Consider the following 20,438-nt stretch of genomic DNA (forward strand, 5'->3'; position numbering starts at 1 on the left):
ATGATAACAAAAGCCTAATATGAAATAATAAGCTTGATATAAAAAGAATTAGAAATCATAAAATTGCAGAAGCAATTAGCGAGAGAAATGAAAATTTAATCTAAAAATTAAATGCACATGAAAATAAGCAAAGGTAAGCCAATCAGTAACTCAAACAGAGAAATGCATTAAATTCATGTGTACAAAGTTTAGAAGCTTTACTTCGAGCCGATTCTACAACGATTCTTATTCAACGGATAATCCATATTACGATTTCACAAAGGTGTCCCGTTTTTTTATTAATGTTGCGTATTTATGAATTTAAAATACGTTATATGAAGTCGTAAATGCACATTTTACAAAATTTTTTGTTATATTAGCTTACATGATATGAAATTCTAAATTATTTTTTTAACATTAGTAATTTAAGAAGTTAACCTAAGGATATTATATATGTGTGAATAGTTTAAACAGACTGGTTGATGTTAAGGACAATGTCATTATTTAATAAACCGAAGAGAAACATCCGCCGTCGACCTTTCAACGACGATGATGAAGATAATGAAAATAGGATGGAAGTGGAGGACACCCAGCCTGTAAAATCGAAAACAAAGAAGAAGGATAAACCAAAGCAGACGCTCCTCAGTTTTGGAGAGGAGCTGGAAGAAGGTAATTTTTTTTAAGATTGTACATGCACGTACATATGTACAAATGCATTTATCATAAAATGAAAATTTTATGAAAATGTTTCGGGATCTTATGTTTATAATAATTTCAGCTAAAACAAGTTGCATACGATATTAAAATTACGAATTTCGTTATATTTAATGTTGAGATCATAAAAAATTAATGCAATTTTAAAAACATTTCAATTAATCATATTTTATTCAGTAATTATAAAATTCTTTGGAGAGGTTCCAAATATTACATATAATAAAAATCTAATAATCTGTTATCTTACAGCGGATGATGGAGAAGTCTTTAAAGTGAAGAAATCATCTAGGAGCAAAAAATTGATGAAACAACTAGATCACGAAAGGAGAAAAAAGAAAGGTGAAGAGAAAATGCAAATGGACTCTGAGCAACCGCACATGTCCGTTAAAGTGGAAAAAGAATTAGAAATAAAGACAGATGATCTAGTAGTAAGCTATTTCTATGATGTTTATTATTATTAGAATTTCCCAGACGTAAAACATTTTGTTATTCTTAAATCAAAATTTATTTCTTTATAATACTTCATATTTAGTATTCATTGAAAGTATAACAAAGATTGTCAATATGTGCAAATATAACTTTGTTAGAATTTACTTTTTGTAAGCTGTGTTATTTTTGAAATGTGAAAATGTTTTAACATATTTTATGTGAAATGTGATTCTATTAACATAATAAATATACATTCATATAATGCAATACAGATAAGTTCTAAATATATTAAGTATGTATGTACATATAATTATTAAAATATAAATGTGTACAATTAGTTAAATCTTTTTATAAGGAAGATATTAATATTACATTTTAACAATGTTTAATAATTTTTTACTTTTCTAAAATACAAAAATACTTTCTAATCTTTCAATATAATATGTTATTAGCTATGTCTGTTCAATAATAACTATTAATCAATTAATTGATTAAATTATTATTTCTTCTATTAAGTTAAAATTTTTTATTACTAGGTAAAAATAAAAAATGCAGGACCTTTAATTCTGAATGGACGAGCTGCATTGGCAGCTGGAAAGGATGATTATACATCTGATGAAGAGGAAGATGAACCACGTAGTCATAAATTTAGAAGAAATACAGATAAAGCTGACACAATGAAAATTCTTCTTGAAAGTATGTAATGTTTTTATTTGTATCTATAATGTTCAAAACTTTCATTATTTTGTATCTTTTATATTTATTTTTTTAAATATTCTAATAACATTGTTTACAAATATTATTTTGTATCTATAAGGTGGTTGCATACCAGATGCTGCAATGATCCATGCAGCTAGGAAATGCAGACAAAAGGCAAGAGAGTTAGGAACTGATTATATTCCTATAGAAGAACAAAGGTAATATGTTTTGTAGCATAATTAACATGGTATAGCCCCTATACAATTTGATTAACTGCTATTAAATGTTGAATTTATTTTGCAAAACATTTGATAACTATGTTAATTTTTTCAGCGATGATAAAGGTAAATCAAGACTTATTAGGGAAGAAGATCATGATAGAAGTGATGATGATGATTCACAAGACCGAATTGATATGACTGTTAACACTGAAGCGCGTGATAAAGAGAAAAGGAGAGAAGCCTTCCTTGCTTCACAAGTACCATTAAAACGTTAGGTTTTGGTTATTTATTATTTACGATTTTTTCTTAAATAGATAAGTGAATGCATTGTATGTATTTTTTAGTTTCTGATGATGAAAGTGAACACGAAAACGAAGAAGAAGAGTGGGAAGCTCAACAAATTAGGAAAGGAGTGACTGGTGCACAGGTAACATTTGTATTGAAAAAATTGTGCAGCATGCACTATTACATTTATAATATAAATAAAAATGTTTAGATTGCAGCAGCGCAACAAGATTCCATGATGCAACAACAATATTCAATGGGTATGAACGTAAATTCAATGATGGGAAGTGGAATATCTCTGGAAATGGTAATGATGCCAGCTCCACCACCCCCTCCAGTGATTCAACCCCCAGATCCTACAAAAATAGTACCAATCACTCCTCAAGAGGTTGTGAATAAAATGCGTGCAAGGTAACAATAACTAAATTAAAATTTTGATCTAATATAGTTTTGAAACTTTTAAAATTTATAAAATATGGATATAGTTTTTATTCCTATAAAATCAGAATGAAAAATATAATTCGTAGATTGGACAGTTTAAAAGAAGTGCATCGACGTCATCAGTTAGATCAGGATCGTTTAGAGCAAGAGTTAGGACAAACTGTGAAAGAACTGGATGATGCTGAAATTCGTGCACCGCAGCTTGCGCAGCGCTTCAGATATTACCAAGAGTTGCGTGGGTATGTCACTGACTTGGTAGAGTGTCTTGATGAGAAGGTGGGTTTATACGCTGTCACGTTTTTTTATGTGCACTGGGGTTTTCCATGCAATTTTTGGCTGTATAATTACTCAGCCATATTAGAAATATATATACAATGCATTTTTCTTATTAAGTAAATTTCTTGATGAAAAATGTGCAATATAGCTTTCCTTTAGAGTATTAGAATTTTTGTTCTTAAATATTTTATATTGCTAACACTTTTGTTATGTATTCATTGGCTAAAATTATGATAATTGTTGCTGAGTATATAATTAATTAAAAAGTACTATATTCAAATACTAAAAGATGTAAAATATTCTTTTAGTTTATATATATATTTAAATAAATCATAAAATATTAAAAATATGTATTACAAAATAAAAGTTAAAGGATATTTTATGTATCTATTAATGAATTAGAATTTCTCTCTCTATTATTACATATTTTTTATATTATTTTGATATTTAATTATTATTAAATGTATTATTTTGTTTTATTTTGATATTTTTATATATATCATAAGATTCAGAAAAGAAGAAAAATGCATATTAAACTAAAGAATGGAATTTGCAAGAAAAAAGTATAGCATTTATGTAATGTATATTTGCATTGCCGGGGGTCTGTATCTTCTCTGTATAAAGAAATTATTTACTGTGTAGTAAAAATATTTTTAAGTATTTATAAGAATTGAAAAGATATATTAATATGTGTGGTAAGTAAATTGTGATATTAATTTCCAATTTTTTAAGCAAAAGATATCCAATGATTGTGGAATTACAGATTAAGTTCCAGCAAATGTTAAAAACATATATTGTTTCACCTTTTATAAATTATTTAAAATAAATATTAAAACATATTTATTAAAATATTACTACTTTGATATCAATATTTTCTGGAACAAACACAATTCTCAATGTCATTGAGTTAATTTACTGTGTCAATGTTAACATGTAACTTTTTTGTTAGTTGCCGCTGGTCATTGGATTGGAGCAGCGCTGGTTAAACCTTTATAATGAACGTGCAATAGAACTAATGGAAAGAAGACGACAAGATACAAGGGATCAAGCAGAAGAGATTACAACAGCTGCAAGTCAGTTATTTCAGTATTATATATAATTACCTGTGTCTGATAAAAAATATAATGAAAAGTGTATTTTGATCAATATAATTTAGATATGAATTATTTTTTAAATTACAGGAGGACAACCTATACGAAGAGGGCCAGAAGTTGAAGCTCGTATCCGTCGAGCTACAGAGAGAGAAGGAAGAAGAGCTCGTCGAAGAAGAGCTAGAGAATTAGCTCCTACATTACCAAAACATATTGATGGAATGTCTAGCGATGACGAAGTTACTGAGCAGCAAAATCTCGCGTTTAAACAAACAAAAGGTTGTACTTTAACAAGTTTAATTAAATTTAGTTTACGAAGAAGTAGAATTTATAATGTTTACTATTGTCTATCAAGTATGGATTAACACTATATATTAATTCTTATCTTTTATAAAATGTCTTCTTTCTATATTTATTTTCAGATGAAATTGATAATGACAGTAAAGAAATATTTTCTGACGTCATGGACGAATATTGCACAATAAGAGGAATACTTTCAAAATTGGAGTCTTGGAGAGAAACTGATAGAGATGCTTATATGGAAGCTTATGTATCTTTATGTATACCTAAAATTATTTCTCCGATTATTAGATTACTATTATTGACATGGAATCCTATTATGGTACGTGCATTATATCAAACTTTCATATATTTTAGTTACAAATGTAATAATAACGGAATAAAATACTAACCCTAAATAAAAATTTTTCTTCTTTTAGGAAAGTGCAGATATAGAGAGAACAAAATGGTATAACACTTTACTTTTATATGCATTAAATAATAAAGAAACAGAAGAGTCACTTAAAAGAGATCCAGATGTCAGATTAGTACCATTTACAATAGAAAAAATTGTTATACCTAAGTTGACATGTAAGATTATTTTATTTAGTATAATTAAAATGCCAGTTAAGAAGTTTGCAATAATTTACAAAAACTTTTTATTTATAGCTATAGTTGAGAGAATATGGGATCCAATGTCTACATCACAGACATTACGACTTGTAGGCACAGTAAATCGTCTTATTAGGGAATATCCAAATTTAAATGATACAAGCAAGCCATTAGAAACATTATTTAATGCCATATTGGAGAAAATTAAATCAGCAGTTGAAAATGATGTTTTTATACCAATTTTTCCAAAACAGTTAGTATATAATATTCGTCTTTATTTAAAGCTATTAATAATATTTTTGTAATAATGCTGATAATTTTTAATTTTATATTTTAGAGTCTTAGATACTAAACATCAATTTTTTCAAAGGCAGTTTGCAATGGCTGTGAAACTTTTAAGAAATTTATTGAGCTGGCAAGGTCTTCTTGGAGACACACAATTAAAAAATTTAGCTCTTGGTTCATTATTAAATAGATATCTTTTAGCGGGTTTAAGAGTATCTGTTCCAACTGATGCATTATTTAAAGCAAATATGGTATGTTCATACTGCTCATTTCAACATATTTCATATAACTCTTTAAACTTTTAAGTAAACGTTACTCAGAAAATATCTTTTTATAATACTATGTTTTTATATAATAGGTAATGAGCACACTTCCTCGTGCGTGGTTGCAGGGTGAAACGATAGAGCATCTCAAAATGTTTGCTACACTTATCCAGCAACTCAGTGAACAATTAGATCAAGCAAATCCAGCGCATAAGTAAGTATAAATTTTATAAGCTTTTTTATGTTGGAGTCGTAATAGTTTATTTTTTATAATATATAATTGCTATAAATGATTAAATAAATAATCATAGATACTATATCTGATATTTTAGATTTTGTATATTGAGAATAGATTATTTTTATATATAGAATATATCAATTTTATCAGCAAACTACAAACTTAAATTTTCGCGTATTTTAAATTAATTATTCATTTTTACAGCGAAGCCTGGGAATATTCGAAGTCCATCTTAAAAATAATTAAACCTTTGTAATGTATTAATTATATATGCATTTCTTAATCATATTTTATGGTATTTTTATTTTATGATATTCATTAATAATGCCTATCTATAATTTTATACTTGTATTGAAAAGGTCTTGTATATGAAAAATTGCAGTACAATTAGATGTATAATATATAAAAGTGTAATTTTTTGTATAGAAATAAATTAAATAAGATTCTGATTATATAATATACTTTCCAATAGTAATTTGTAAATAATGAAAATAGAAATATATCAAAATAAATATGTAAATATTAGATTGTGCCTATTATAGTTTTCCTATTATAACTAAAGAAAATATTCTTATAAATTTCTCATTTTATTTATTGTACTGTATAGTACATAAGCTAATATATATTTTTGTATAATAGTGACAGTCCATAGTTATCTAAATATTTTTGTTTTCAACAAAGTTTCTAATGTATAATCCTTTTAACATAACTTATTTTGTAGAAAAAATAAATTTTGATTCTTTTATTATATAAAAACAAATCATTTATTATATAAAACTGGTGTACCCATTCATATAAGTAATGTATGGTATATCGTGCTTTTGTAACATTTGTTATTATGAGTAAGATTATACTATAATTAAAATCTATTGAGGAAATGTGAAAGTTAAACATTATTTTGTTTTAAGTTATTGTTTGAAGTGATTATTTATATGATTAAGAAAAATTATGATGTATGATTTGCACATCGCATAAAAGTATACAGAGAAAATGTAGTAGGTTGATTTATACGATTGAAGATAATTTAGACAGGAGATAAGTTTTATTCACATAGATAGTGAAGAAGTGTTCATGGGTCACAGAGATAGGGACAACAAGGGTCATCTCTTGACTTCTATGAACTCAGTTCATTTTTGTTAAGCTACTGTTGCACACCATGAGATTCACAGGTACAGAATAAACATTTTTAGTTATATATAACTCAAATTAAATAGTGCATAAGCCATATTACAAAATATTCATTGTTGTCATTTTATAAATAAGTACCTTTTACTTAAGTACACATATAATCAAATTTATATAATCTTCATAATTATAACGTATTATAAATAATGTAATTCGTTGAATTTATTTAAACATTGAAAATAATTTAATATAGTTGAATATAAAATAATGAAATTAAATTACGTGGAGCAAAGATGTTTCAGCCATTATTAATCTAAAATATTTACTTACAGATATTAATTATGTGTTACAAATACTAATGCACAAATTAAAGAATATTATATTTTTATTTTTTCTTTTCTGTAACAATCATGTTACAAATGGTATATTTCAACCAGGAAAAGAGTATATATATTCGTACAATGCACTTTCAAGTTCTGGTGTTTTGTTACCATCTGGCGCATCATCTTCATGGGGTTTTAATGGAAAACTTAAAATTCAAGCAGAACAAAATGTTGCTACAATGCAGGTAAATTTTATAACTGATAAATAGCAAAATTTAAAAAATTGATTTCATATTTCTCTTTGCTTTTATAATATTATCTGCAACAATATAACAGTAAAATTAATAATTAATTTCATTAAAATCTTTTATATGTGATATTTATATACAGTTGGAATCATTGAAGATGACTATTTGGAATGGTAAAATTCAAGATCAAGGAGAAGATCAAGCTGTTTCAGAAGATGTGACTGATCTTCTAAAACCATTTCAAATTATGTACAGAAATGGTCTTATTGAAAATTTTAGTACAGAAGCAATATCACCATGGTCTGTAAATATAAAAAGGAGTATAGCAGGAATTTTACAATTAGATCTGTCTAACTTAGAGAAGGAAACAGCATTTCATTCAACTGAAGTAAGTCATTACATTTAATAAGGATTTTTACAGTAATATAGTATACTAATATATTATATTATAGAAAAATCATTATGGTCAGTGCAATATTGAATATGTTGTCAATCCTGAAGAAGAAAATGAATGGATAATAAGAAAATTTTTTGATCCACGAGCTTGTATTGGACATCCTCATTATACGTGGTCAAATGTTCCTAACATGTTGTGTCCCAATGGAGATCAAGTATGTTATATGTACCTTTATTTATTTTACCAAATATCTTATTATTTTCTACTATAACACAATAAATTTCATATATGTGTAGAATCCAATATTGAAGTCCAGTGAGAGATTATATAAAATTAAGATGAATGGATCTTTAAATGAGATTTTGTTTGTTAATGCTTCTGGAGGTATATATGTTCAATCTTTTCAAAGTTTTGGAGAAGCACATTTTCATTTTACAAGGTATGTTTAAGAAATGAAAATTATTTTATTCTAAGAAACTTGTTATGATAAACAAAACTTTCATATTAATTTCTTGATATACACAGACAGATCTTTAAATTAATTTCGGTGAAAGATACAGTAGATAAGATACCCATTAAAGACTTATATTTTAAAGTTCTACAACATGAACTTCCAGAAGTTGATCTCACTCAAAGTAGAGGTACTCTTGACAAGAATACTGTTTTTAAATCTGTAAGTTATTGATTAAAAAAAATTCTTCGTTTATAACTGATATCTAATAATGCTATTACATATTTTATAGATAGGGACTTTATTAGATCGATTAAGTCTGAGACTTGAAAATCCTGGTTTAGATACAGAGGCTGATAATTTGCATAATACAACGATAACTGTATTGCTTTATTATCTTCAAATGCTGGATGTTGCTGATTTACGTAATGCATACACAAAAATCTCAGGAACAAGTTATAAAGAAGAAACAATACGGTGTTCAAAATTTTTAATAATTCTTTAAAGTTTTAGTAATTTATATAACATATAAAATATATTGTCATTTTTTTCATGTTATTATAGAAATATGTTCCTTGAAGCACTTCCACAAGTTGGCACTAAAGAAGCTGCATTGTTTATATTAGAATTAATCCAAGATAGAAAAGTTTCGGATATGTCTGCAATTCAACTTCTCACTCAGTTACCATTTCATATACGAAAACCTGATGTTCAATTATTAGTAAATTTACAAACGTTTCTAAATTTGCCAGAAAAAATTTCTGTTGAAGTCCAAAATACTGCTATTCTTACATATGGTACATTGATTTACAAGACCTGTTTATTGTACTGCCCATATGAGATGTTAGATGATTACGTACGTTTATATCTTGATAAATTTACAGGTACGTGATAAATATATACTAAATAAATTTCGCATATCTGTTTTAATTATTATTCTAGTATTATAATAAAACAATAATTCATAGAGACAAAGGAATACGAAAAAAAAATGATTTGGCTAGAAGGATTAGCAAATATACAGTTAGGAAGAGTAGTTGAATTCTTAGAACCTATTGCAAGTGGTAGCAATGCAGAATCACGTCATTTTCGTGTTCTTGCTGCATGGGCATCACTTTCAACTGCTCCTTTAAGACCCGATGTTGTAAGTAATTTCTGATAATAATGTAAAAAACTATTAAATATTACTTTTCTATTTTATTTTATATCACAGATATACCCTGTCTATTGGCCAATTTTAATAAATAGAACTGAGCATTTAGAAATGAGGGTAGCGGCATTGACACTACTTGTTGTTTCTAGTCCTACACCAAGTAGATTAATATCATTATATTGGTATATGCAAAGTGAACCCAATCAACATTTATATAATTATTTTTATACTATTTTGAAATCTATGGAACGTACCACCCATCCTTGTTATATTCATATGTATGTAAGACCATAATTCATACAATTCCTTTTTGGAATAATAAAATTCCGAAATACCTTTTTCATATATGATTCTAATGTGTAGAGGTGTAATCGCTGCACAATTTACACGAGTACTTCGTCCAACTACAAATTCATATTTAATTACTGGTAACTATTTATTTGACTATCAAGATACATATAGAAAATTTGGTGCTATGATACATGGTATTGTTATTGCTAATCCTTTAACAAACATACCTGAGGTTTTATATGTAACTGTAAATACTTATGGTAGTGGAGTTAGTATCAATCATGTATCTGTAAGTATTTGATTTAAAATTATTTAATTAATTACTGTAAGGTGACATGTTTTAATATTTTAAACATTATGTATATATAGTTATATATTAAAGCTGAAGGTCTTCTACATTCATTATCAGCACATCTAGATGGTCCAACACAAGTGAAGGATATATTAAAACAATTTAAGTTAGATGAAAAGCAAAATGGACCTGTACATTTAGAAGTAATTGCACGTATTCAGGAAAAAACAGTTTTATGCCTTCATCTCAATGAAACAAATATTATCAAAGGATTTAAATGTAAGTTTATAAATTATCTGTCCCGAAAATTTCGAACATAATTAAATATTTATTGCTTTTTATATTTATATTTTTATGTATTTTTTTAGATTTGTCTTCTTTACCTGATAATATATATCATATATATCAAAACATGGAGTTTCATGTTAATCAACAACGTATTAATATCCCATTAACAATGGAATCAGTGCAAGTTACAGATCTGGGAGCAAATGCTAGACTTGCAGTTATTGCAACATCGTTATTCTCTATGAGAGGGAATTTTACACATGTTTCAGTTGGTCGTAATAATCATGTTATACTACGGTATAATAGAATAATTTATAATTTCACTTGTTTGTTGCAATGTTTTGCATTATGCAATTGATATTTTCAGAACATCTATTCATAAATCAGAAATAATAGAAAATTATAATCCTTTAATTGATACATGGCATAGTGCAGAAAGGGCACATTCTATTCATGGATATCTTCCAATCAATATTACACTTGGATTTAAAGATCGTCCATTCATTTCATATAATACTCCTGGAGGTATGATATTAATAATATTCAGATATAGAATTTATTAAGAATTTTATTATTTATATTATACCTTTTTAGAACATCTTAAAATGGGAATTACAGCTCATGTTAGAACATCCACTAATATAAAAGGATTAAATATTAAATCAAAATTACGTCAAATTTGTCCTACTTGTCCTCAATTATATATAATTACAAAATCACCAACATATAAACCAAAGGTAGATACTAATTAAAAGTTTTATTTTCTATAAAAATATTATTCATTCAAATATTAATTAATCCTCTCTTACAGACAATAGATCTATTTCAATTTGAATTATCAGAGTTAGGAGGTCAAGTATATGTAAAACTTTTTGACTGTGAAAATGTAATATCACGAGAGAAACTAATTCAGGATGTGTTTTCTTCACATCGCGCTAATTATCCGTGAGTTAAATATTAATGTATCTGTATATTCTTTGTTATAAACATTATTAGGCAATGAATATCATTTATTGTATGTTTATTCTGGATTGTTCTAGTATATGGCCATTTTTGGAGTTTGCTTTAACAGCCCTTCATTTCTTAGATTATTACACATATGTACCACCAAAAGGTAGCTGTGGTTTAGCTGCATATATTAGTACAATTGATGCACAGCGTACTCAAGTTAGTATATTAAAATTTTTTATATTTTAATTGTGAACAAAATAATAAATTTTACATTGAACATGTTTTATTAGGTAAAATTTGAATATATTAAAGGTTCAAATCATCATATGTTGTCTTTAACACATCACAATATAGAATCATCACAAATTCTTCAACAGTGGAATGTAGCCGCACTTTACGAGATTACCAGCTGGATATCCGATACGATTAAAATTAAAGCGACTAAAGTTATACCAGGTCAAAAGATTTTGAAGGTAATTTATATGCAACATTATAATTTAAGGGAAATATAAAACAAGATAACAACATTTTTTACTATTTAGTTTTGTTTAGAAGCAGAAAAAGCAATACCTTGGGAATGGGATTTCCTAAGCACTAAGCCAAGTGATCCTGCTAGAATTACATTAAATGCTGTTTGGGGATATTCTGATGCAGCAAAAGGCAAATGTGATGGATCTTCAATTACATTAGATCTACTTGGCGAAATTAGTGAAAAGCAGCTACAAATTGCTAAAGAATCACAATGGCCTTATGAAGAATGTCGAGAACAATCTAAAAGGAAACGTTTTACTCCATTTTCTGATGCTTGCTATGAAGTTTCAAGAGAATTATCAACCTTGAGAAAATATCAAGTTGTTGCACAACATGAAAATGTAATTTTAATAATTTAAATGCAATTTTAATAATCTATAATTCAAAATATTGTTTTAAATTAATCTTAATTATGTAATTATAATCAGATACCACAAAATTTAATGAGATTAGCTTGGAAATTTCGAGCTTTTTATGACCTAATTGGTGGGAACAGTAGTTCAGATCCTAATTCCAAAAAATTTATTGTGACAGCAACATTTCCGAAAGGATCAGATATTGGTGAATTATCGCTTAATAATGACAAAGTAGCAATTGAATATAATTATAATCTTATAGATTATTTTTTAACTCGAACTAGAATTCATAAATACATGGATCTGTCAATATTGAAGACTTTTTTTGGTAAGCTATTCTTCTTCTTTCATGATTCACAATTGTTTAGAGAGATAGTTCATTGCAGAATTCATTCTATTTGATTACAGTACCTTACCTGTCTTAATCACTTCCAAATTTAGGCACGTGTGTCGTGACACCAGACTATATAAAATCAATTCACAACATCACTTATCCTTTTCACAATAAAGGTGAAGTTTTGTTGCTTGGCCAGTGTTATAGTGAAAATCCAAAATATGCATTGACGGCACGAAATGATTTATATGGTATTAATATCAATATATATGACGAAATAGATACAGTACGAATTATACCTAATCAAACTGGAGGAACATTATACAATAATACAATATATATTCCATTGCCACAAAGCTTCATGTTTCATTCACTAGGTTCAAAAAGGTAATTAAAAGAACTATACTAAAAAACAGTTATAACACTTTATACTATATCAAATACTACAATAAACACATATTTATATTATATTTAATAAGTTTTTATTATATTTCAGAGTAAGATTGGACAGCAATACTATTGATATTATAATTCCTAATCTCTATTTATATATGCATTGGACACAAGAACAAATTCTTCTGTTCTTTCCAACATATCTGTTAGAATTCACCTGTGGTATATGTGCATTAGGCACTCTTGACAGTAATAATTTATATGAGAAACTATAATTTTTATGAAAAATTAATATCTTATTTATAAAAAATTGATTTAATATAAAAAACTATTCAACGTGATTTAATATTTACTTTGTAATTTATGTTCGTACATCAACATACAAGACATTTTAAACATGATTAGAAATTGTTGTTTCTAATGAATATATGATCATAAGATAAGAAAATGTATTGTAAAAATTGTACAAAAGTTTAATATTGTTATTTACAAATATACTTCCTTTATATATTAATCTATAATTACTTTCATTGTAATTTATTTTTCTAATATATAAGAAAATTTAACATCAAAACGTAATCTATCAACTTATTAATTATTACGTCCTATTTACTGTAATGTACTTAAATTAAAAGGAATATATTTTTCGGCTTCTATTGTATATTTATCAAATAACATAATTTAATTACTATTTTTAAATATGAAACAGTAAGATTTATAGAAAAAATGTTTATTAAATAATACAAAACGATAGAGTATACAAAATTTTAGGATTTAGATACATATTATAAAATAACATTCATATCACTCTACTTCCATACACTTATTAGTTAATGCAGATCATACTGAAATGTTATAGATTTATTGTATTCACGTATTTGTGAGACATACATCTAAATGCTGATTCATTTGAGATTCTATTATTAATTTCATACAAACAGGACAAGGATATTTATTCTGTTCAATTGATACTTCAGGAACTGCATTCAACATTTCGCTGTTATTACAATGAATTGATGAAGATATGTCGTCGTTAAAAACATTCCCAATACAATCTTCTAAATGATCATTTAATGAGACTCCAAAAGGAATGAATTCATTACATACTAAACAATTATGTGAAACAGTATTCATTACATTATTTTTTTTATCTTTTGTATTTTGACTAGCGTTTTTCGAATTTTCGGTAACTGAGAAACTGAATGAATCGTCACTAGACGCACTACTAATAGAAATTATACTTTCGTTTATGCTTGTATTATTATCATCTGTATCATCTAATTTAATAACCAAGTTATCATCTGTTTCTAGAAGGCACTTATCAATATGCTCATTTATATCTATAAGATTAAAACTATTACTACAAATAGGACAATTTACTTTCCTAGAATTTTGTAACTGATCTAATTTTAGCTGTTTGCTTGAAAAAGTACTTGATTCATTTTTTCTTTTTTTAGCAGATGGCGAATTATTTGCTTTTATTTCTAAATTTGCAAAATTACCATTATTAGAATTTTTTATTGTAATTTGTTCTTTACTTTTATCTACTTTTTCATTTCTTGAACTTAAACAAAAATCTATGTGTTTATTCATCTCATTATTTGGCACAAAATTATCGCATATTGGACATTTCACAAGTTTTGTTTGTACTTCATTTAATAATTTACTATTTTTAGCAATTGGTTTCTCCATTTCTACAGCATTAATTAATGAATTTATTGTTTTCCTTGGTGTAGTATTTTTATTTAAAGTCTGATTATAATTAACATTATATAATTTGTTCAATAAATTACTTTGGCCTATATTAGAGCCACCAACAACTCCAGAAGATGAAAATTTAGATGTACTAGAAATTTTAGTAATACTACTAGGACTACCATATTTTTGTGAATTACTTGAACAGTTTGGACCTCCTGTACCCCAACCATGAACATTGTTTGTACCAGTTCCAAGTCTTTTAAATCCATTTAAAGAATTTTGATTATTTACAACTGATTTGATACTTTTTGGAATGGATACAATTTTTGATTCTGTGATAGGTGAAGTAGTTTTCATAAGCCAATTGAACATAGTACTTGGTTGATTATGATTTTTAGGAGAAGACTTTGTTTTCTCTTTACTCTTTGAAGATTTTGTTTTAAAATTCTCTGGTTCTTTAATTTTAATGAATTGGCCACCGCAAGTTTGTTGATGTTCTTTCCACCAAAAATCACTTGGACCTGGAGCACGATTCATAGCTCTGCGTACTGTTCCAAAGTATGGAGCTTTCTTTTGACAAGGACCATTACATCTCCACCAATGTTGTTGATATAATCTAACTTCATCATGAAAATTGTGATATATCTACATAAACAAATATTTTAAAAAATGAAAAAATTGCTAAAATTATATAATAAATTATTATATTTATTTTATTACAGATACATACAGTTATTCTTGTACCAGCTGCTTTATTTATTCTGTTCATATGTTTACAAAACTCTGGACCATGTCCATCTCTGTCACGATTATTGTTTGTGAGGAACAAGTACCCATGAATCATTTCATGCTGTAATATATATTCAAGGAAAGCTAATAAGTTTGGTTAGATTCTTTAATAATTAATCAAAGATAATTATATTACAAAAATCTTACTAGTAAGGTCTCAACTAGATCTTTCCTTGGTCTAAGCTTTAATAATGGTGCACTAAGTGAAATTATACATTGTCGATTTCGAGGATGAAAAGTACATATACCAGCACAACTGTAATATGTAAGAATAAATATAATATATGGTATAATAAACACTTTATCTTATTTAGTATTCCTTGAATGAAATAAATTACCTTGTCATTTTAGGACTCCATCTAACTTCCACAGGAAGCAAAACATTCCAGAAAAAATGCTCATTAAATTGTACAAACAATGTATGAATATTGGGTGTTGGATCAATTAATTCCAAGGTTTGATCAATTAATGTTCTTGGTTTATAATCTTCCTTATCTTTCTAAATTTTACAAAATCATTATAATATAAAGTGTTATGTACAAAGTATATATCAATTATTAACGTTAAATGATAATATAATAGTAAAATACACTTACATTTTTTGGTAAGATTGCATTTTCTGTTAATCCAAAACAATTATCTTGTTGATGTAGTTTATATGCTAATTTAAGGTCGCGAGATTTTTGTGATTGTATCATAATTTACAGATGTTAATAAAGATAATACAGTATTAACTTAAAATATTTGGCTACATATACCCAAGCTGGAAAATTTCATTTATTAATCTTAATTCATATCAACAGTATCCTTCGTTAGTTACGTATACGTGCAGTATTAAGTAGTTTCTTATTTTACTTTATTAATATAATAAACAATGTCATTGCAGCGTTCTATATTAACACAAGAGATAAGCGAATAATTCTGGTTCTCTCTGAATACTTATTTACAGAACGGTTGCCGATTACGATGACATTGATACATGTCAAAATCAACGTTCTGTGCACATTTCATATATGCATATATACCGTATTTTTAATACCATATATCGTATTTCTATTGTTTGGAATAGGTTTGGGATAATACAAGCTTAAATTTTAGCTCAATATTACGATATGATAAATTATTGGCGCAAAAATTGTAATCAACATCTATATAATTTATTTGTGATTTAAAAGACAGCATATAATGTAACTGAAGTATTTAAATTTTATATATATATATATATATATACAGGGTGGTTGATAACTGATGGTACAAGCGGAAAGGGGGTGATTCTACGCGAAAAAAGAAGTCGAAAATATAGAATAAAAATTAAAAAAATTTTTTTTTTTTAATTTTTCCATTAAGACAACAATCTACAGTGAGATCCGCACAGTGAGTTACAGTGAGATCTATAATGTACCGCACGCGTTAAATTCAAAGTCGATTTTCTCGAAAACAAAGCCTCAAACGAAAAATTTTTATTCTATATTTTCGACTTCTTTTTTCGCGTAGAATCACCCCCTTTCCGCTTGTACCTCCAGTTACCAACCACCCTGTATATATCAAATTTAAATATCAATATATACATCATGTTATGTATTTACTTATATCATAAACATACTGTGACATACCAGAAAATTTCAAAACGATACCAATTCTATAATATCGCCTAATTCATGGTACATTCATTTCATATCTTTCGTCATGCCACGCGTCAGAATACTGCGCCCTCTGTTTGTAATCTCATATTTATTGTGTATGGAAGATTGGCCTATGTAAAAATTGTAGTGGGTTAATCGTACAGCATATAACTAAATAATTCAGCAAAATGGTAAGCATTCGTCTATCATTACTTTGGAATCATTAACAATGTACGTAAATTGTAAAAAATATTTATGACAAGGCCGTTCGGTACAAGTTGCCACAGATGTCAATCACTGCTCGTGGTTCTAAACTAAACACATATAAAATTAAAATGTATTTCAACATTACATTATTTTGTATTATTTTAGGTACTTATTGCTGCAGCAGTCTGCACAAAAGCAGGCAAAAGTAAGTAATACTTATTTCCTCTGACCACACCTGTTTATGCATATATGTGTGTTCTGTAAATGTGTTGATATCAAACATTATTACCGTCTTAATTGTCGGGCAATCTTGATCTTATTTGTTTAATACATTCAGCTGTTTATTTTGTTTTATATATACTGTTACTTTTCTAATTTTTTAATTGTAACATTTATAAATTTAGTATTGAATTAGTTATTTAATATTATTGTTATATATTATATAAATGAATAAACAGATATTTTTAAATAATGTAAATTTAATAATTTATGTTTAATTATTTTATATAAATTTTTAAATACTTATTAAATAACAATTTATAGTAAGTATGCTTAAAATATTGATATCTTATGATCTCAGGATAAAGAATGTGATATACGATATGCTTCTTCTATACAAATGCATTTTTAAATATTACTTGTAATTAATGAATAAACTAATAATCTTTATGAATTTTAGCTATTATCTCTCGCCAATTTGTTGAAATGACAAAGGCCAGAATAGAAGGTTTGCTTGCTGCATTTCCAAAGTTAATGAGTTCTGGTAAACAACATACATTTGTAGAAACAGAATCTGTGAGATATGTTTATCAACCTTTGGAAAAAGTATATATGCTATTAATTACAACAAAAGCTAGTAATATATTAGAAGATTTAGAAACATTGAGGCTTTTTGCAAGAGTTGTAAGTATATTGTAAATTTAAAATTAATACAAGTATCTATTACTTCAATTTTGTATATTTAATTGATTCCTAACTAATGTTTAATAATTTGGTTAATAAGTCTACATAATAAATTTACAGATTCCTGAGTATTGTAATTCAATGGATGAGCTTGAAATAGCTGAAAATGCATTCAATTTGATATTTGCATTTGATGAAATAGTTGCATTAGGATATAGAGAAAGTGTTAATTTAGCACAGATTAGAACATTTGTAGAAATGGATTCACACGAAGAAAAAGTTTATCAAGCTGTAAGAATGACTCAGGAAAGAGAGGCTAGAAATAAAATGCGTGAAAAAGCAAAGGAATTGCAAAGACAAAGAATGGAAGCAGTTAAAAAAAGTGGTCTTAAAAATCCTGGATTTGGTAATTCTTATGGAAGCAGCGGTAACTTTACATCATCACTTAGTGTGAGAGATACTACCAATTTTGTACCAGAACCAGTTAGACCTTCATATACACCAACACAGTAAGAAATAATGTAATGTAAATGTAATTTTATTAAAAACTATATTCTACAACATATCTTTATTTTATGTATATACAGAAAGCCTGTTAATACTGGACCAGGAGCAATGAAATTAGGAGGGAGATCTCGTGATGTTGATTCTTTTGTAGATCAGTTAAAAGAAGAAGGAGAAAATGTTGTAACAACACCTTTACCTACAACAGGAGCAAAATCAACATCACTTACACCACAGATAATAAATACTGAACCGTAAGATATTAATTAGTTTAATTTATATACGTATATGTACTATCAATAAATTTTAAACAATTGCTTTTTTATGTTAAGAGTCCACCTGCGGCAAGAAGAACGTCTTAATGTAAGAATTGGTCGAGACGGTGGCTTACAACACTTTGAATTGCATGGTTTAGTAACATTACATATTTCGGATGAAAAATGGGGTCGAATTCGCGTACAATTAGAAAACAGAGATTCAAGAGGAATTCAATTACAAACACATCCAAATGTAGATAAAGAATTATTCAGGACACGTGGTCAAATAGGTTTAAAAATTCCTACAAAACCGTTTCCATTGAATACTGATGTTGGAGTATTAAAATGGCGATTGCAAGCTCAAGATGAAACAGCACTACCTATTTCAAGTAGGAATAATTTGCTAAATACAAATTATATATAGCTTTGAATATATTCTTTATCCATTATTGTGTAATAAAGAAATAATCTTCTTTGTTACTTAAAACAGTTAATTGTTGGCCATCTGAGAACGGAGAAGGTGGATGTGACGTGAACATAGAATATGAATTAGAACAAGTTAACCTCGAATTAAATGATGTTCAGATAAACATTCCATTACCTATGGGATGCAATCCCATAGTACACGAATGTGATGGTCAATATACATACGAAGCACGAAGAAATATGCTTGCATGGTCTTTACCAGTGGTTGATGCAACGTCAAAATCAGGTTCAATGGAATTCTCAGCACCGTCGTCTACTCCTGCAGATTTCTTCCCCCTTCTTGTTTCATTCTCATCAAAGACATCATATGTCAATATAAAAGTATGCAACTCTCTCGTGTTCATATTACGTATATACAACAAGGAATAAAATTTCAACATTCATATGTTCATAAAAAATTAAATAATTTTATATTTTTCGTAGGTAACCGAAGTTTTACTTGTAGAAGATGAAAGTCCGGTTAAATATTCAGTGGAAACAGTTTTCTTTACTGATAACTACGAAGTGGTATAAAAGTATCTATTAAAGAGTAAGATAATTGCTTGTGCTATGTACAAAAATACAGGACACTATCCATTGGAATTTTGAAGATAAAGATTTTCAGCTTATTTATATTCAGGTTACAATTTTATTGTCACATAAACTTTATTTTTATCAATGGATGCTTGAATGTATTTCCAGCAATTTACACATACTTCTGAAACGATTTGTTTAATTTAGTACATGTCTAACGTTGAACTATTGCAGAAAAGTGTATACAGATGTTTTGTAATTGGTAAATACAGAATACGAGAAGTTTTATGAATTACACTTATATCAATGTACAAGAATTATGTTATATTAAATAATTTTATTTAATTTTCGTATACATATATACACATACATGCACAGATACATGAACATTATAATTAACTACAAAGAAATAATACGAACATAATTGGTAGGTTTTTAACAAAACATTAATTTACTTTCATATTTGCATTCACTTATTCTTGTTATTTTCTTTTAATATTATTATTAAGAGCAT

At 27.1% G+C, this 20,438-nt stretch overlaps 4 protein-coding genes across 7 annotated transcripts; 3 read left to right on the plus strand and 1 right to left on the minus strand.

Annotated features, from left to right (window-relative positions):
* The first annotated feature begins 1 nt into the window (after position 1).
* Positions 2-6,337, plus strand: LOC126868689 (PAX3- and PAX7-binding protein 1). 3 transcript variants are annotated; one of them, XM_050624448.1, is made up of 17 exons: positions 2-133; positions 445-648; positions 943-1,121; positions 1,659-1,818; positions 1,940-2,039; positions 2,155-2,312; positions 2,387-2,469; positions 2,539-2,738; positions 2,855-3,044; positions 3,994-4,117; positions 4,226-4,414; positions 4,558-4,757; positions 4,855-5,005; positions 5,084-5,279; positions 5,364-5,562; positions 5,670-5,788; positions 6,017-6,337. In XM_050624448.1, the coding sequence occupies exons 2-17, from the start codon at positions 462-464 to the stop codon at positions 6,066-6,068; spliced, it is 2,487 nt and encodes an 828-aa protein (XP_050480405.1). In that variant the 5' UTR covers positions 2-133; positions 445-461; the 3' UTR covers positions 6,069-6,337. The 3 variants fall into 3 exon arrangements, with proteins under 3 accessions (XP_050480405.1, XP_050480403.1, XP_050480404.1); XM_050624446.1 differs by lacking the exon at positions 2-133 and adding an exon at positions 161-262; XM_050624447.1 differs by lacking the exon at positions 2-133 and adding an exon at positions 220-283.
* Positions 6,338-6,598: 261 nt separating this feature from the next.
* On the plus strand, positions 6,599-13,459 carry LOC126868681 (vitellogenin-4-like). Of its 2 annotated transcripts, XM_050624425.1 has the most exons (22): positions 6,611-6,981; positions 7,270-7,505; positions 7,651-7,896; positions 7,961-8,119; positions 8,202-8,344; positions 8,431-8,578; positions 8,649-8,833; positions 8,921-9,240; positions 9,325-9,500; positions 9,570-9,787; positions 9,873-10,089; positions 10,170-10,371; positions 10,461-10,677; positions 10,748-10,905; positions 10,975-11,117; positions 11,192-11,325; positions 11,421-11,547; positions 11,622-11,804; positions 11,874-12,203; positions 12,291-12,546; positions 12,660-12,939; positions 13,049-13,459. In XM_050624425.1, exons 1-22 carry the CDS (start codon positions 6,969-6,971, stop codon positions 13,218-13,220), a joined length of 4,263 nt encoding a protein of 1,420 aa, XP_050480382.1. In that variant the 5' UTR covers positions 6,611-6,968; the 3' UTR covers positions 13,221-13,459. The 2 variants fall into 2 exon arrangements, with proteins under 2 accessions (XP_050480384.1, XP_050480382.1); XM_050624427.1 differs by lacking the exon at positions 13,049-13,459 and having other exon boundaries at positions 6,599-6,981; positions 12,627-12,798.
* Positions 13,460-13,659: 200 nt separating this feature from the next.
* Positions 13,660-17,117, minus strand: LOC126868695 (DNA-dependent metalloprotease dvc-1). The gene is made up of 6 exons (XM_050624468.1): positions 17,046-17,117; positions 16,029-16,195; positions 15,771-15,931; positions 15,580-15,688; positions 15,374-15,493; positions 13,660-15,288 (listed from the first exon to the last, which is right to left on the minus strand). The coding sequence occupies exons 2-6, from the start codon at positions 16,128-16,130 to the stop codon at positions 13,816-13,818; spliced, it is 1,965 nt and encodes a 654-aa protein (XP_050480425.1). The 5' UTR covers positions 16,131-16,195; positions 17,046-17,117; the 3' UTR covers positions 13,660-13,815.
* Positions 17,098-20,269, plus strand: LOC126868701 (coatomer subunit delta). Its single transcript, XM_050624478.1, has 8 exons — positions 17,098-17,245; positions 17,427-17,466; positions 17,941-18,164; positions 18,285-18,673; positions 18,752-18,922; positions 19,001-19,314; positions 19,416-19,732; positions 19,835-20,269. Exons 1-8 carry the CDS (start codon positions 17,243-17,245, stop codon positions 19,922-19,924), a joined length of 1,548 nt encoding a protein of 515 aa, XP_050480435.1. The 5' UTR covers positions 17,098-17,242; the 3' UTR covers positions 19,925-20,269.
* The last annotated feature ends 169 nt before the right edge of the window (positions 20,270-20,438 follow it).

This window comes from Bombus huntii, chromosome 8 (assembly GCF_024542735.1).
Source record: "Bombus huntii isolate Logan2020A chromosome 8, iyBomHunt1.1, whole genome shotgun sequence".
Taxonomy (NCBI): domain Eukaryota; kingdom Metazoa; phylum Arthropoda; class Insecta; order Hymenoptera; family Apidae; genus Bombus; species Bombus huntii.

What these genes read in the sequence shown, in the direction of transcription:
- LOC126868701 (XM_050624478.1), top strand. An exon ending in CTGCACAAAAGCAGGCAAAA is followed by an intron (nt 17,467 to 17,940) that starts GTAAGTAATACT and finishes TATGAATTTTAG; the next exon opens with CTATTATCTCTCGCCAATTT. An exon ending in AACAGCACTACCTATTTCAA is followed by an intron (nt 19,315 to 19,415) that starts GTAGGAATAATT and finishes TACTTAAAACAG; the next exon opens with TTAATTGTTGGCCATCTGAG.
- LOC126868681 (XM_050624425.1), top strand. An exon ending in TGTGTCCCAATGGAGATCAA is followed by an intron (nt 8,120 to 8,201) that starts GTATGTTATATG and finishes ATATATGTGTAG; the next exon opens with AATCCAATATTGAAGTCCAG. An exon ending in CATCCTTGTTATATTCATAT is followed by an intron (nt 9,788 to 9,872) that starts GTATGTAAGACC and finishes TCTAATGTGTAG; the next exon opens with AGGTGTAATCGCTGCACAAT.
- LOC126868695 (XM_050624468.1), bottom strand. Translation starts at nt 16,130, where the DNA reads ATGATACAATCACAAAAATCTCGCGACCTTAAATTAGCATATAAACTA. An exon ending in ATGCAATCTTACCAAAAAAT is followed by an intron (nt 15,932 to 16,028) that starts GTAAGTGTATTT and finishes TGTAAAATTTAG; the next exon opens with AAAGATAAGGAAGATTATAA. An exon ending in CAGCTGGTACAAGAATAACT is followed by an intron (nt 15,289 to 15,373) that starts GTATGTATCTGT and finishes TTGTTTATGTAG; the next exon opens with ATATATCACAATTTTCATGA.
- LOC126868689 (XM_050624448.1), top strand. Translation starts at nt 462, where the DNA reads ATGTTAAGGACAATGTCATTATTTAATAAACCGAAGAGAAACATCCGC. An exon ending in ATTCCTATAGAAGAACAAAG is followed by an intron (nt 2,040 to 2,154) that starts GTAATATGTTTT and finishes TAATTTTTTCAG; the next exon opens with CGATGATAAAGGTAAATCAA. An exon ending in GTGAATAAAATGCGTGCAAG is followed by an intron (nt 2,739 to 2,854) that starts GTAACAATAACT and finishes TATAATTCGTAG; the next exon opens with ATTGGACAGTTTAAAAGAAG.